Source organism: Pyricularia oryzae (genome assembly GCF_000002495.2).
Source record: "Pyricularia oryzae 70-15 unplaced genomic scaffold supercont8.8_1, whole genome shotgun sequence".
NCBI classification, from domain to species: domain Eukaryota; kingdom Fungi; phylum Ascomycota; class Sordariomycetes; order Magnaporthales; family Pyriculariaceae; genus Pyricularia; species Pyricularia oryzae.
Genome location: NW_003803360.1, coordinates 51,022 through 66,543, shown reverse-complemented (window position 1 = coordinate 66,543; position 15,522 = coordinate 51,022). Strand labels below are relative to the sequence as shown.

Genomic DNA, 15,522 nt, shown 5'->3' with positions numbered 1-15,522 from the left:
AAGTCCAAAGTCCAAAACGCCAATGTGCCACCCGACTGTACACCGCCCAGCAACCTTTGATAAACCCAAGCTTTGTCAAATCTGCCATAACACACCATAACCTTTTTCCAAACGACAGAAAAAATAGAGAGACATGAAAGAAAATCGACTACTACCTTGTCGCAGTCAACAGCCGCGCTGCGGCGCTGATTGGCTTGCCAAGATTAAACAATTTCAATGTCGAAGGAACATTCTCAACATGCCTCCCTTTTTGGGAGGGAATTTGGTGCTAATAGCCGTCTTTTTGGTGCCTGGACCCGGGACTAGTTTCGGGTTGGGTACCGACTTTTTGGGCTCAACAATCGGTTTTTGACCAGGCGTCGAGCCTTGCTTTTTCTTGGGAACCGTCTCGGGGCCTGCCGTCGCCTTCGGAGCCGGGGCCATGCTCGAGGCGTCCTGCTGTTGTCGGGGCGTTGGGGTGATCGTGTCTACGGCTGTTCCCTCTACGAGCACATGCGTGGCGGTAGCCTCCATCGTTCCGTACGGGTTCGGGCTGCCGAGACGGCTATTGCTGCGCGTGACGGTTCTAGATGGCCCTGGAACAAGACTGTCGGCAACAACCACCGCTGCGCGATTCGCCTTGACCAAGAGGATGTTCATGGCTCGTCTGTGCTCGGCAATGGATCCGGGATTGGCTGTCTTACCCATAAACTGCAGGTCCTGGATGATCTTGTCGTCGGGTATGGAGTCGCAGAGCGTCGGGCTGGGGAGGCTCAAGAAAATCCGAAGATTCTGAATCCCCGCCTCGTTCACGGCTCGAGACCACTCACCAAGCTTAGCATCGACCATGGCTGTGGTGGCGTGGACCATGACCTTGTTAGTGCTGGTCCTGCTTGCTGTGCCGTATGCAACGGCCCCAATGCAAGTCGCGAGACCCATCGTGCTGACCGTGTCCGCCGTAGACCCGACTTTTACCTCGTTCATGTCCACAAAGATGTTGGCTCGTGGAAGCAGCCGACCAGAGCGTCTAAGAGGATGAACAGTCAATCTCTGCACGTTTCGACGGTAGATTTTGGCATCATGGAACAATTGGGAAGATTACAAACCTTTCTAGAGACAGCGGAGGTAAAAATCTCGCCGCACAAACTGAGATGAGGATGCCCGAGAGCAGAAAAGTCCATTGATGGCGCATCATGGCAAAGGCCGAGCAAAAGGAGTGCTCAAGGCGGAAGAACAGGTTCGGAAATATCTCAAAGGTTGCTGGTGCATAGAACATTGTTGAATCTTTTACTTTTATGTCTCTGGGAAACGCCCCTGCTGTTGATTGCAGTAGTGGCATCACTACATTTATACTTGTTGTCTTTTGTCGACATTCCTGTAATGTACAGAGTGATCTTCAGATGCTGCATTATCCTGTACCTTTCCACCTCCCTCCCAAGGTACTGGCGCCAGCAGATCCGAAACCCATCATGATAGTGATCGGCTGTGTGACTGCAGTCTGCAGGTACTCAGCTATGTCATGCAGGTGTTGATACAGTAAGTTGTTGGAATGCCAAGTGCTGCTCTGAATAGAAATCTGCATTGCTACCTCTCGGCCAAATCTATTTCTGGTCTTGATGTCGTACGTTGGTTCTTTTAAATACATTGTGTGGTTACACAAGCACATGGTGGGGGGCGGGCGGGGGTATCTGCAGTAACCCCCCTGGATGAATATGGATTTCATGCGTGTCCTGCGTGTTACTGGAGTATTTCTTTATACAGTTTTTTAATACATCCATCTACCGTGTTCTCGCATCCGAAAACCCATGCGTTTTTGTGTACCGGAAACCCCACGTGAACGAAGCCAACGGTTTTATTGGCTTCAGAGGGACAGGGCACACCGTCGGTACGCATGAAATTCAGTTTCATTCAGGGGTTACAGTGTAGAAATGAGGTATATGACTTGGGGATGCACGCCAAATCTGGCGGATAAGCATTCGACGGCCCGGGCCGCCTTGACTTGGACAGGCTTGGTCCATGGACACTTTAGTTAATTGCGGAAAGTCCTTGACTTGAACCGAAGAGGTGCGTTATGCTTCCAATTACCGGCAATGTGTCTGTGAAAATGTAGTTTCGTCGGCAGTTGTTCAGGACTGGATGTAATTTAGTCCTAGACTCCTAGGCCAGACCTTGTCAAATTTGCATGGACATCCGTGGGCGGGTGACGAGACCCCTGCTTGCAGGTGCCGACCAATGCAGGACCATTCACAACCTACTTACTGCCCGCCCATCCCACCGTCAAAACGAGAGACGCATCGACGTTTATCGTATGTTGGTGGTTTATGCGTGTGTGCCGCCGTGGACGACACCATCCGCCGACCTATAAGCACTCGCCCATCAACCGCTTCGGTTAGCTTGTCTTTACTGCTTACTACCCTCGCAGCCCAAATCTTGCAGAGCTGTGCGAATTTTAGCACGGCTCCGGCCAACAACACACCCACACATTGGTGTTGAGGCTTCTGCGGCACAGTTACTGTACCATTTGCAGATCCGGTGTGATCGGTGGGGCTGGGGCGGGCGGGGGCGAGAGTGTTGGTGTACAAGGCCGGGGGATGGCAGGGAGGGGTAGGCCAAGGCCTGCTGGTAAAGTCCTACCTTGGGCTGGGTGCAGCAAAATGATGTCGTCGAGACTGAGCTTATAACAACAAACTTGCCCATTCAAAACCATAGATTGGACACGGAGACTGTGTACAAGCTTCAAAAGTCCAAAGAGTTTATCTCTCAACTTGGTTGAGATTAGTGCAACCCGGACCATGACAAAAAGAGAGCTTTTCAACGATGTCTATTTTCAGTCGCAATCTTGTGACTCTGTTTTCTCCAAGTTCCCATATTTGCCCAGAGAATTGCGGCAGATGATCTGGTCACACTCGCTACGCCGGCGACGATGGATACCGCTTAGAGTGGTCCTACCAACAGACTACTTGTCCTATGTAGACTATGGACAATCAAGGGAAAAGTATCTTCGAACTCCCTACTACGGCGCCCGGAATAGCCTGGGCAAGATCATCAGTGGGTGGGACTACCACCTCGCTGTCGACAAGGAAGATTCAACCCTGAGCCCGCTGTTCGGGGTCAGCAGTGAAGCGAGACAAATTGCCCTGGAGTTCTACCGCGTCCGCGTTCCAGTTCGTCAGTGTCTCTCCCTCTCCAGTGGGAGGGATCTCCGCCTCAACCCGGAATACGACGTTGTCTTTCTGAAGTGGGCTTACAGGTCTTACCTGATAGCCGACATCCTGCACGACATCAAAGCCCACGACCCCCAAGATGTCGGCGTCGTACATCTCGCACTCAATGAAGGATTCTGTGATTACTTGGACAAACTGAGCTGCGAGAGCCCGGACGGGTTTCCAGACATCAAATATGGACTTAGCCTTTCAACCCTCCACCAGGTAGCGCGGGAGTCGCTCGCCGAGATGGTGCGCAGCAAGATCCAGTCCATTTTCTACATGGTCAACTTCCTCTGGGACAGGGTGTGGAACCCCGTGGCGGGTATCAGCCACCCCCTGACCGGCACCCCCGGATCCGGCCTGTTCATGCTCCACCACGCGCGCGGCCGTCCTCTCGATCGGCACCTGGACTCGGCGACCTTTTTCGACTGGCTCCCGCGGGATCCACGGCCCGTGGACGCGGACCTCGGCATGGTCCGGCTCTGGGACGACCCGCACCGGCTGTCCGAGTGGTGGACGCGGCTCGAGGCCCTGTTCGGAGCCGACGGGTGGTGGCAGACGCACCCGCGGCCCGACTTTTACCTCTGTCCCTCCACCCGGTGGTCGACCCGCTTTCACGGCTACGAGCCGTGTGTCGGAGGGGACCAGGCCGACCCGGACCTCACTCGCGAGCGCCTCGAGCTCTACCTGGACGACGAGGCGCGCAGGCTCGACGAGGCTTGCGAGTACGCGGCCGTCTGTCACCAGTGGAAAGGCGGCAGGCGCGGGTTCCTCCTGGACCAGGCGACGTACGAGAGGCTGCAGGTGGAGCTGCGCGACGTTGTCGGCATGTGGGTCCTGCGGCCGGATGCATACGTGGACCACGAAAACAGGACGGACCCGTTGGAAAGACCCAAGAGATGCTACGACGTGTCGGCGGCTTGGCCTGGCCTGGTTGTGTTTGAGAAGGCGGTAGACTGAGGGGGGGCACAGTCGATTTTGAAAAGTGGTACAATTTGAAAGTGGTACTTGTTATTATTTCAATATCAAACGCTCTTTTATCATGCAAATTTGCTGGTGCTCCAAACACGCCGGCTGTCAGGTCCATGATGACAAAACCCCGAGCAATCTAGATTCTAGACACACCAAGACAATCCCATCCATCAAACCCTCAAACCTCCCAAAACCACTTCCTCATCGCAAGGCCGACAATCCCTCTAGCGGGCCATATCCTCCTCTACAACCTTTTTGATCGCCGGCCTGGCCACCAGGGCGTCCAACCACTTCTTGACGTGGGGGTAGTCGTCGCTCTTGTAGTAGTCCTTGGCCAGCATGCCGGCGTAGTACTGCCAGGGCACAAAGGCGAGGTCGGCGTAGGAGAACCTGCGGCCGACCAGCCACCTGTTGCCGTCGGCGTCGTCGGCCTGCTTGGAGAGGTGGGTCTCGAGCACGGCGGTGACGCGGTTGATCTCCTTGGCGTAGCGCTCGACGGCCGAGGGCACCTTGGGCTCGTGGTACTTTGTGAACCAGACGAACTGGCCGTAGTAGGGGCCCTGGCCCGTGGTCTGGAAGAAGAGCCACTGCTTGGCCAGGTGCGACTCGTTGCTGCCCGCCGGGAAGCTGACCTTGTGCTCCTTGTCGTACGTCTCCACCAGGTACTGCAGGATCGCGCCCGATTCCCACAGCGTCAGGTCCGTGTTGGGGTCCTCGATGGCCGGCATGCGCCCGTTGGGGTTCACCTTTGTCAGGTACGGCTCCTGCTTGATGCTGGTGAAGTCGTGCGGGGTCGTGGTGTGGGGGAGTCCGAGCTCGTTCAGGAGCATGTGAACCTTGGGCGGGTTGGGGCCGATTTTGCCGTGGACCACGATGGGCTTGATGGATGAAGACATTTTTTGTTTGTTGTTTTTTTGAGTTTTGGGTTTTGGCGTGTGGGATTGTTTTTCTTATTATTAATTTATTTGGTTTATTGGATGTTCTCCTGGATTATGTTTGGTTTTAATTGCGTGGTCTTGTAGCTTTGCGGTGTGTTGATTGACTGGATTGAAGAAAACTGGCTTGAGGAAAGGACGGGTCGTTGTTTTATATCCCAATCAAGGACGTTTGTTTCTTGATGTTTCTTCTGCAATCGACGCATGGAGGATTAATTGCCTCGCTCGATATTTTGGTACATACTACGTGTCGTAAGTCCGGCGTGGGATGTATGTAACGCAGGTACCTGGGCAGGTAGGTAGGTAGGTAGGTAGGTACCTTGTGGCGTTCTACATGATACGCACACGCACATCCGGTCGCTTCGTACCCCGCGTTCACCGCTTTGTCAACGTATTTAGTACGGCAAGCAAAAAAAATCAAGTGTTGCATGGCTTCGGTGGACTAGGCAGACTGACTGATTTGATATCAAATTCCATATTATTCAGCCTGTTTTCTTGCTGTGCCCCACTCCCCAGACTTTGCACATTCCTCCATTCTTGCTTACAATTGGAGCTTGTTCACTGAACCCCAACAGCTCACTGCTGCAGTGTAGTGGGGGTGAGCGGGGACTCGTGCACTACCCCGACGCATGCCGGAAAAATCCATCCGTCGCATCCTTCGTGACAAATCCATTCTTTTCTCGCTCTTGGTGGGTGGGTAAGGTTGGTAAGAACCTTATATCCACGTTGGCTTTGATTTGTAATATAGCTCTTTTTTTCGCGTTGCGGAAATCCGCTCAAGCGAATCCCGTGCTCACCTCACCCGGAAACGTCGGAAAACACGGTCGAGGCAGTCGGTGGCTTCAGCAACCAATCCTGCCGGAATTAAAACCTGCTTATTTCGCTGCCGACCGGAGAAACCATGGCCTGTATCTACCGATCATGGCTTCGGGACGCTGAAGAAGAGTCTACCCGGCCGCTAACCGACCCTAATGATGAACGGCTTGGAGTTCATGCAATCATGCTACGACTGACGGTTCTAGCGTCAGCACCACCACGACATGGGCATTTCTTCATTGGCTACGGTTACAAGCCATCCCTCCTTTTGTTTTCTTGACAACCATTCGTGTTTTCTAATTGAACATGATTTTTTTCCTGGGTTTGGTAATTGCATCTTCATGAATGTATGTTTCCCCAAGCTTAACCAATAATGGAAAGCCGCGGGTGTCATCCGAACTGTTCCCAACGCCCACCCAATATTTCAGAGGGAATCACCCCCAAAAAAAATACGCGTCATGCCGAAGCTAGGCTTTAGTCACCTCGACCGGTCGCAATGTTGGTGAAGGGACGGCGCCTCGTCTTTGCCGTGAATTATAACCGGCGCCGCTTCTCTATTTCTGGTCGAATGGTCCCCTTGCCAAGCCGACCCTTGGCGTTGGAGAAACCAGGCATTTTTGGTCGAAAGCTGCTCGGTGGAACCTCAAAGCTTGACACGAAAGCGGCCTAATCATCCGAGAGATATCATTTTGACAGATCAAGATCATCCCATTATCTACTGAGCAAGGGCGCCTTACCGACCATTTGGTTTTTTTTTCCACAGCCAGCAACAGCAACATATATCGTCCCCCTGTGCCTGATTGTCACCTGCTCGACGTACGGTTCGGCGTTTTCGGGCTCACATAATCCTCAAATAACGAGTTTTGTGGCCGCTGACATACAGAACCTCGCAACGGGCTAGACCCCGGCGCCACAAGCGAACAAGATTTACATGTTTACTCGCATCCATGTACATGAGACCACTCGTCGCCCGACCGTGTTAACCGCGGCGCGCGCATCTACCACCAAAACTCAAAAACAGAACGAGTTATGCAGCTTCTCTGCTGCAGATCCTCTGGTAAAAGGTAAAGACGGTCGGTACGGTCGGTACGGTCCGTCAACCTTTGTCTTGGGCAAACAGGCGGCAACGGCCGACGTCTGTAAATGGGTGACATAGAGGTTAAAAGATACGATGAGTTGGCAGGTCTTGGTCATCTCTCTCTGGGCTACGTATTCGCTTAGAGCCCAGCTTTCCGGCTCCGCCTTTTACTCATGTCCTGCGTTGGCCTCCCAGTGTTAAGTGTCTGATTCTTGTCTTGTGCGATCCAATTATGCTCTGCTTGTTTCATCGAGCTTCTTGACAATGGTTCAATCTGTGATATTTGGCCTGCTGCTGGCCGCACTCCCGGTCCAGACCTTCAACGTGCTTCCTGGATATCAGAAACTGTCGTCAGTCCGGAATGGAGCCCTCTCGGTCCTTGGATCTCATAATCAGAAGAGACAGAACTTCCAAAATGGCCCTTGTGCGGGCAACACGGCCACCACGAGGTCGACGTGGTGCAGCTACAACATCGACTACGACTGGTATGATGTCGTTCCCACCACGGGCGTCACGAGGGAGTACTGGTTTGTCCTTTCCGACAACAGGACCATATCCCCGGACGGCGTTCCCAGATACGCGCAGACCATCAACGGCACCATGCCCGGCCCGACGCTGTTTGCCAACTGGGGCGACAACGTCGTGGTGCACCTGACCAACAACCTCACCAGGAGCGTCAACGGCACCAGCCTGCACTTCCACGGGATGCGGCAGTACTACACGGTCCAGAACGACGGCGTCGCCAGCATCACGCAGTGTCCGATCCCTCCAGGTTCTTCCATGACTTACAAATGGCGCGCCACCCAGTATGGAACCAGCTGGTACCACAGCCACTTTGGGCTCCAGGCGTGGGCCGGCATGTATGGCGGCATCGTCATCAACGGTCCAGCGAGCGAAAATTACGACCATGACCTCGGGGCCCTTTTCCTCAGCGATTGGTCCCACGAGACCCCGGATGCTTTGTTCCACACTGCGCAAACGACGGGGCCTCCGATTCTGTCCAACGGCCTGATCAACGGTACCAATGTCTACGGCGAGGATGGCTCGGGAAACCAGACGGGTTCGCGCTTCACTCAGAGGGTGACGGCCGGGGAATCCTACCGCTTTCGCCTCATCAACAGCGCCATCGACTCCCACTTCCGCTTCAGCATTGACAACCACACCTTGACCGTCATCGCAGCGGACCTGGTCCCTATCGAGTCTTACACCACCAAAATGGTAAGCATCGGCATAGGGCAGCGCTACGACGTGCTCGTCACGGCGGACCAGGGCAGCACGGCAGGAGCAGAGAGCTTTTGGATGCGCGCCATCCCGCAGGTGAACTGCACCAAGGCCCGAAGCCCAACCAACGTCAGAGGCATCCTCCACTACGGCGAGAGGCCGTCCACGCCGAGGTCCACCGGCTACGCCTACACCGACTCGTGCCAAGACGAGGACGCGAAGCGGCTGGTCCCGGTGGTGCCCAAGGACGTGGACTCGCCGACGTGGACGCACTTTGACCTGGCGTCGTGGAACCGCACCTCGGACAACCTCCTGCGCTGGTACCTCAACGGCACGTCCATGTCGGTGGACTGGAGCAACCCGACGCTGGCGCAGATACACGACAACGCGACCGAGTACAAGAGGTCGCACGCCGTCGCCGAGCTCGACGAACCCGACTCATGGGCCTACGTCGCCGTCGAGACCAACGCGTCCGCCTCGCACCCGGTGCACCTGCACGGCTTCGACTTTTACATCCTGGCCCAGGGGTCCGGCCGCTACGACGCGCACGACCCCTCGGCCCTGAACCTGGTCAACCCGCCCCGGCGGGACACGGCCATGCTGCCGGCCTGGGGCTACGTGGTGCTGGCCTTCAAGACGGACAACCCGGGCGCCTGGCTGATGCATTGCCACATTGGCTGGCACACCAGCGAAGGGTTCGCCATGCAGTTTGTGGTGCGCAAGAGGGACCTGCTGAGGAACAAGATGATCGACTATGCCAGTCTCAACGGCACTTGTGCGGCCTGGAAGAGGCATGTCGCGGCTGGCGGGATCGTGCTGGCGGATTCTGGTGTCTGAGTTTGCTTTGGAGTCAGGGGGTCCCTTTTGACACTGCCTGGTCATCATGTTTCTAAAGAAACCTGCTTGTGAGGTTTTCTAGGGGAGGTCCTTGCTAATGTGGGCAGTCGATTTGGAGTACCTGTACGACTTGAGTCCCCTGTGAATTCATCCTTGTCTGGCAGGTACATGTCTGTTGGGCCCATTCTAGCTCACGTTTTCACGGTAATATTTATTGGCAGAAGCAGCTACAAATACGTATCTTCTGTAATAAAGCTCTTTTGGTTGTTGGTCCCGATTTTGGATCTGCTGCTCAGGTCGCTTATGCTTGAGTTCGGAGTATATGTGGACACCAAACCAATAAAATCCGGAACTGAGTAAGTTCCGGCCATCCCTCAGGATTCATGTTCAGCCTCCGATTCGGACAGCTTTATTATTGGTTACGAAGCTCATTTTCTTGTTTCTGGTCACCTCTATTTTTGTTTCCGACGGCATGGCCAGGGTACGACGGCTTGCGGCCAACTACCTCGGTCCTAAAGAGGGTGAAACAAACATCGAATGGACTTTTAAATAGAAAGCCTCGCAGGGGTAGAGATTTACATTGGATCAAATTGACAGTCTTTCCCTAATCTTTTTCCTAACTATTAGATAACATGAATCTCACTTCATAAGTTCTTGGGTAGCTCCTTTCAATTCATCATCGAATTGACAGATTCAACACGCCGAGCCCATGCGCAAACTTGGCAGCAGCGACATCAGCCAAAAGAAACCAGCAAAGCAAAAGCGGCCAAGGGGAAGAAGGGAGGAAGTGGGAGTTCTGTCTTGAGCTGCTTTCGCGAAGACAAAGTCTGCTCCAATCCGACTAAAGCGGTCCAGAAGCAATCCCTCCTCTGGAATACCTATTTAAAAGAGCAAATCCATGTTCGCCAGCTGGAGATGCAAAATAATGTGCTGAATAATGAAGCCAGCAAACAAAATTCCGCACATGGACTCTCGGAAAAGGCCGGGACAGGTTGACAACAAATGAGTTCCACATTCCTCCCTCCTCCGCTTGACCCGGCTATTCACAGCTTCACAAGCTACTCGGTCCTCTAGCCCCATTCATTTATACCAAAAACGCACAGCCAATCTTTGGTGGTGATTTTGATGTTAAAAGGAGCACGCTTCTCTGTCATTGTTGAATTACAAATTGAAAAGGATACACGGAAGCATCGGCAGAGAAGGAACTAAGAGTTGGCGTGCACACAGAAACAAAAGGAAAAAAAGATTCCCGCAGAAAGGAAACATCAGCAAGGACGGCCGAGATTGATAGAAGTGAGGGTATCCTGGCTGGCGTGTCATTCTGGGACAAAGGTGGCCCCAGTTCCAAGGACAAAAGCCAGCTGCAAATTCTATATTTAGACTCTCGAAATGAGAATAGCTATTTTGTAGTGCGGTGCTGTCTTTTTTGGCACGGTGAAGCCATTAATTATTTTTAGGTAACAAGGCTAGCGAGTAAGCTTAGATTTTACTTGCCCACCACATAATCAATTGTTTACCCACACCCACGTTCCGTACCACTGATTCCAAAACCCTCTTCACTCAAGAGGAACTCGGCTTTCGGATACTTTGGTGCAACGGTATATAACCACGGTGCGTGGCAAAGTTGGTGATGCATACAAAAGACTTTACTTGAGCCCTAGCAGGACTAATAAGAATTACTCTGTCAGCAACCCTCTATAAGTCACGGCGGGATAGAATGCAGCTCTCCCAAGTCCTTTCAATTGTCCTGGCCGCTTTACAAGCCAGCCGTGTCGCAGCCGAGGCTACCGGTTGGTGCTATGTGGACCTTGTGTTCGAGGAGCTAGAACAGGAAGGCCACTTACGAGAGGCCGGGCAAGGCTATACATCCGAGATTAAGGAAGAAGTCGAGGGTGAGCTAAGAGTTATTTCCGTTGTCGAGTATTTGGTTTTGGATGATTGTGGTATAAAAATTACAAAAGGTTGCTTGCCTGACGGTTGGGATATCGTTGGCTCGGTGGCTCGGCCTTACTTTGCGGAAGAACAGTGTGACGAGACAAATGATGAGGGCACAAGGTCACAGGACGGTGGGGATATTTTTGGCACGGCAGGAAATTCGAATTTCTTGGATGAACTCTGTGAATGGGAAGAAAGACGAGGGACTAAACCCACAAACTGATTGATTATTCTGCAAAGGCCTACCCTGACCTTGTCCGGTTTGCTGTCAAGAATCAAGATAATAATACCAGCGAATGAATGAACGCATCTGACCCAAGCCTGTCTGTTTCCACATACAACTACCACCTCCTTCAGACTTTTTTAAAAGAGGTACATATGCGCCATTGCTAGGCGGTATTATATTTGTAGCTCATCTCAGCTCAATGTTACGACCAGACAGTTGGGCCGGTACCAGGGAGGCCAGGTGGGGTCACACCCCTCCTAACGATACCCGCCCAGAGAAATTACCGACCGGCAAAAAAAGGATTATATAAAAGAAAATTACGTAACCTCACGTAATTGTTAAAAAAATAATTTTAATAATTATTAAAGGATTACAATAAATTAAAGGAAATAATTTTTGCAATTTGTAACAAATTAGGAAAAATTACATTTGGAATATAATTTATATAAAATACGTTTATTACCATATAAATAAATTCGATTTTAAAATTATTTAGCAGCAATTAAATTTTAATTAACTTTAATATTTATTTAAGGACAATTATAATTTTACCCCCAATTATTAAAAACCCCAATTACCCAATTAAATATTTAATTGTTTTAACCCATTATATTTTATTATAAAAATAGGTTACCCCGATATTTTAATTATAATATTTTAATTATTTTTATTTAATATTTTGTTTTAAAATATACCGAATAATATCCGACACTATATTTTCCCAAACGTCCAAAAATAATATCCCCAATACCCCGGCCACAAATAGCAAAGCGGCCCAAAAAAACCCTGTTCGGCCCAAAAACGATAATAATAGCGAAAACGAGGAAAACCAATTCCGCAAACAAATTATTAAAACCAACCAGGAATTCCACAAATAAACGTTCCGCGCAACCCAATTCCAAAAAAAATTCCAGGTTTTCCGAACTAATATTAACGTTATTTTAATTTTTTTTAATAAACGCGAAAAATTTAAATTTAACCCTTTAATTACATTTAATAATATTGTTAATTATATGCATTATTTTGCATGTAATAAGCCCACTTTTATTTGTATATAGCCAATTTTATTTAGTGCCGAAGTGGAGTGGGGAATGGTGGAATTCCGTTACTTTGTTAATGCAGGAATGCAATTTAAAGGTCAGCGAGTGGGGTTAGCTACCCTGTACCGGGTTTAATACCCACCCTGCACCTGCGAGTCAGCTACCCTGTACCGGGTTGAAAATTTCACCAAGTCAACGTTTAAATGCAAACCCAGAGATGGTTTGTATGCAAATGAGGGTGTTTTTTCAAAAACCCATACAAATTAGTTTTTCGGAAATTCATTCGCGGCACCGGAACCTTTTCTGGCGTGCGGACCCCCACTTCGATGTCGGAGAGTATGTAAGGGAAATAAAGCAAAATCTCCCCCAACCAATTATTTATCAGTACCAAAATTATAGTGCATTTCTACCTATTATTTAGCGCTTTTAGCACTGGTTATTTACCACGCCGCACCTAGGGTTTACCCCTATATCCCCTGTTAGCACCATTATTATTAACAACACCGAAACCTAATAATAACAAATACGGTAACCACGCCAGAAGAAATACGGAAGATCCACGGAAACAAAGCCCACGGATACCAAAAAATTTCCAAAACATGGAAACGGCTAAAACAATATTACAATTTTAAAAAAATACGACAAAAAGTACGAAAAGCTATTAAGGATTACGAATTTTATACCAAAAACAAATCCGCAAAATACAAATTTTACGGATTTTTACAACCTTTACCAGCCCCCAGCAAAATATGGCAGACCATTACAATGGATTTTATCGTTAAATTACCACCTTTAAAAGAACCATTTACGAAAACCAAATATAATAATATATTGGTTATAATGGACAAGTTTACCAAATACACCTATTTCCTATTATATAAAAAAAGCAGCAACGCCGAAAAAATCGCCTATATATTTTTACAAATAATTGTTAGCAATTACGGATTGTCACGGCCAGGCATACATTGGAGAACCTCAGTGTATTAGGCGCTATCGACGAAAATTCTAAACTGAAGAGAAGAGAGAAATTACAATCAACGACGCGCTCAAGAGACGCGCTTAAATCCGGAGTAAGTGGACCCTTGTCCGATCCCTGGCTCAGCGTGGCTGGTAGAGCCGAGTCGTGAATCTGAGGGTAGGTCTGGGGGCCTGATCCTCACACGGATTTCCAGAAAATATTATTATAAATAAAAACAAATTTTTTACATTAAAATTTTGGAAATCCCTAATGGAACAGTTAGGAATAAATTATAAATTGTCCACAATATTCCACCTATAAACGGATAAACAAATAAAACGAACCAACCAAATATTGGAATAATATTTAAAATATTATATAAACCATAAATAAGATAATTGGGTACGATTATTACCCACAGCATAATTCGCCTATAATAGTTTAAAAAACGAAAATACCAAAATAACCCCGTTTTATACCAATTATAAATTTAACCCCACAATATACGGAAAGCCAAAAACTATAACCACGGCACCACGGGCCGATAAATACACGAACGAATTACAAAAATTACACCAAAAACTCCAGCAGGAATTAGAATTCGTACGAAAAAAAATAATAAAATACGCCAATTAGCATTGGATAAAGGGACTATCCTTTAAAAAGGAAAATAACGTTTACCTTATTCGACGCAATATTAAAATATAACGATCTAATAGCAAATTCGATTTTAAAAAGTTTGGACCTTTTAAAATTAACAAAAAAATCAACGATACCAATTACAAACTATTATTACCAAATATTATAAAAATTTACCCCACATTTCACGTATTATTACTGGAATTAATATTATACGGCACCAATATATAAAAAACGATCGAAATCGACGCAAAGCAAATTTATAACATTAAACAAATATTCGACCATAGACGAAACCACGGCAAAACAAAATACTTTATTAAATGGGAAAATTATAGGTATAAAAAAAACATTTGGGAACCCCTTAACCACCTCCAAAATTGCCAGGAACCGCTCCGCCAATATTATTAGGAATTGGATTTGCGAACAAATTAGCCAAAAAAAAGGACGATTTAAAAAAACACCACCTACCATTTCCAAAAATTAAAGGCCGACCAGGATTCGAAACCATACCACCAAACAAATTTACAAAAAAACGATTAATATGCAATACAAAACAAAAACACCAAAAAACGACGTACCAACGGAATATTGCGTAAAAACATTTATTTTATCCAACAACGAAAAATTTAAAGGACCCATCGGGAAAATTAAATCCCAAATAAAATTGGAATCCGGAAAAAACAATTTTAAGGATATTTTAGGTAAAATTTCGGTTAATTGTCGACGTTCCTCCTATTCCGCCTCCTTACGTTCCACCCGATCCAATTCCTCCAAATTATTAATTCCGCGAAATACAATTCGCATTATTCTTTTAAATTATAATCTTTTTTATTTTCGCAAACGAAATAATTTCGTCTGTTGCATATAAATTTGTTTTTTAAACGTTTCGACCTCCGCATCCAATTTCGAATATTAATAACCAATATAACGGATTTGAATAACGGATAAACCCAATACGTTATATCCAAAACAATTGGAACGAATATATTCCACATAACGAGCAAAATCCTAAAAAGATACCTGACAAAACGCTGCGCTTTTGGTACGGCAGGGATTGCAAAAAAGCATTTTAACGGTATTCGTCGACAATAGGGAAAAAAAAGGGCGTGGCGACGTTTTATCGACGAACGACCAAATTTTGGTTTAGTTATACGATTAAATATGGCGCAAAAAAATTAACCAAAAAAAAAAAACCAAAACAGGGATTAAAGGAATACGGATTATTTAAAAACCAAAGGAACTTGGCTAAAAAAAAAGACCTAATATTACGACCAAATAATTGGGCCGGTACCAGGAAGGCCAGGTGGGGTCACACCCCTCCTAACGATACCCGCCCAAAAAAATCACCGACCGGCAAAAAAAGGATTATATAAAAAGAAATTACGTAACCCCACGTAATTGTTAAAAAAATAATTTCAATAATTTGTCACGGGCAGGCAGGGCGGACAGGTAGGTGCGGGCGATCAGGTAACAGGACAGAGTATATTGGCTATCTAGTCTTCCAGGTACGGGGTAGCAGGTGGTTGTTGACGAAGACGTAGCTCGAGGAGCTACATATCGGAGACTGCAGAGATTTCGCGTAGATATACGCGCGCGAGGCGCTCGGCCCTCGCGCCTTCACGTGACAGGGGTCATGACTAAGCGACAGCCCAGTGGCTGTCCTTCAGGTCTGTGACA

The 15,522-nt window shown here is 48.2% G+C and overlaps 6 protein-coding genes across 6 annotated transcripts; 4 read left to right on the top strand and 2 right to left on the bottom strand.

The window, feature by feature from the left end:
• Positions 1-213: 213 nt before the first annotated feature.
• On the bottom strand, positions 214-1,255 carry MGG_09137 (uncharacterized protein; the record flags this gene model as incomplete). Its single annotated transcript, XM_016990462.1, has 2 exons — positions 214-1,006; positions 1,086-1,255. 2 exons carry the CDS (start codon positions 1,253-1,255, stop codon positions 214-216), a joined length of 963 nt encoding a protein of 320 aa, XP_016845961.1.
• A 1,421-nt stretch (positions 1,256-2,676) lies between these two features.
• Positions 2,677-4,145, top strand: MGG_12501 (uncharacterized protein; the record flags this gene model as incomplete). The annotated part of the gene is made up of 1 exon (XM_016990536.1): positions 2,677-4,145. The coding sequence occupies exon 1, from the start codon at positions 2,772-2,774 to the stop codon at positions 4,143-4,145; it is 1,374 nt and encodes a 457-aa protein (XP_016845960.1). The 5' UTR covers positions 2,677-2,771.
• A 41-nt stretch (positions 4,146-4,186) lies between these two features.
• MGG_09138 (glutathione S-transferase II) lies at positions 4,187-5,335 on the bottom strand. The gene has a single exon (XM_016990463.1). It carries the CDS (start codon positions 5,051-5,053, stop codon positions 4,382-4,384), a length of 672 nt encoding a protein of 223 aa, XP_016845959.1. The 5' UTR covers positions 5,054-5,335; the 3' UTR covers positions 4,187-4,381.
• Positions 5,336-6,511: 1,176 nt separating this feature from the next.
• On the top strand, positions 6,512-9,375 carry MGG_09139 (laccase-1). Its single transcript, XM_016990464.1, has one exon. It carries the CDS (start codon positions 7,251-7,253, stop codon positions 9,042-9,044), a length of 1,794 nt encoding a protein of 597 aa, XP_016845958.1. The 5' UTR covers positions 6,512-7,250; the 3' UTR covers positions 9,045-9,375.
• A 1,386-nt stretch (positions 9,376-10,761) lies between these two features.
• MGG_18105 (uncharacterized protein) lies at positions 10,762-11,202 on the top strand (the record flags this gene model as incomplete). Its single annotated transcript, XM_016990565.1, has 2 exons — positions 10,762-10,936; positions 11,006-11,202. 2 exons carry the CDS (start codon positions 10,762-10,764, stop codon positions 11,200-11,202), a joined length of 372 nt encoding a protein of 123 aa, XP_016845957.1.
• A 2,901-nt stretch (positions 11,203-14,103) lies between these two features.
• MGG_18104 (uncharacterized protein) lies at positions 14,104-14,253 on the top strand (the record flags this gene model as incomplete). The annotated part of the gene is made up of 1 exon (XM_016990564.1): positions 14,104-14,253. A coding segment is annotated over one exon (150 nt), but the record flags the coding sequence as incomplete, so codon positions are not given.
• Positions 14,254-15,522: the final 1,269 nt, after the last annotated feature.

Coding starts and splice junctions, on each gene's coding strand:
- MGG_09138 (XM_016990463.1), bottom strand. CDS start 5,053: ATGTCTTCATCCATCAAGCCCATCGTGGTCCACGGCAAAATCGGCCCC.
- MGG_09139 (XM_016990464.1), top strand. CDS start 7,251: ATGGTTCAATCTGTGATATTTGGCCTGCTGCTGGCCGCACTCCCGGTC.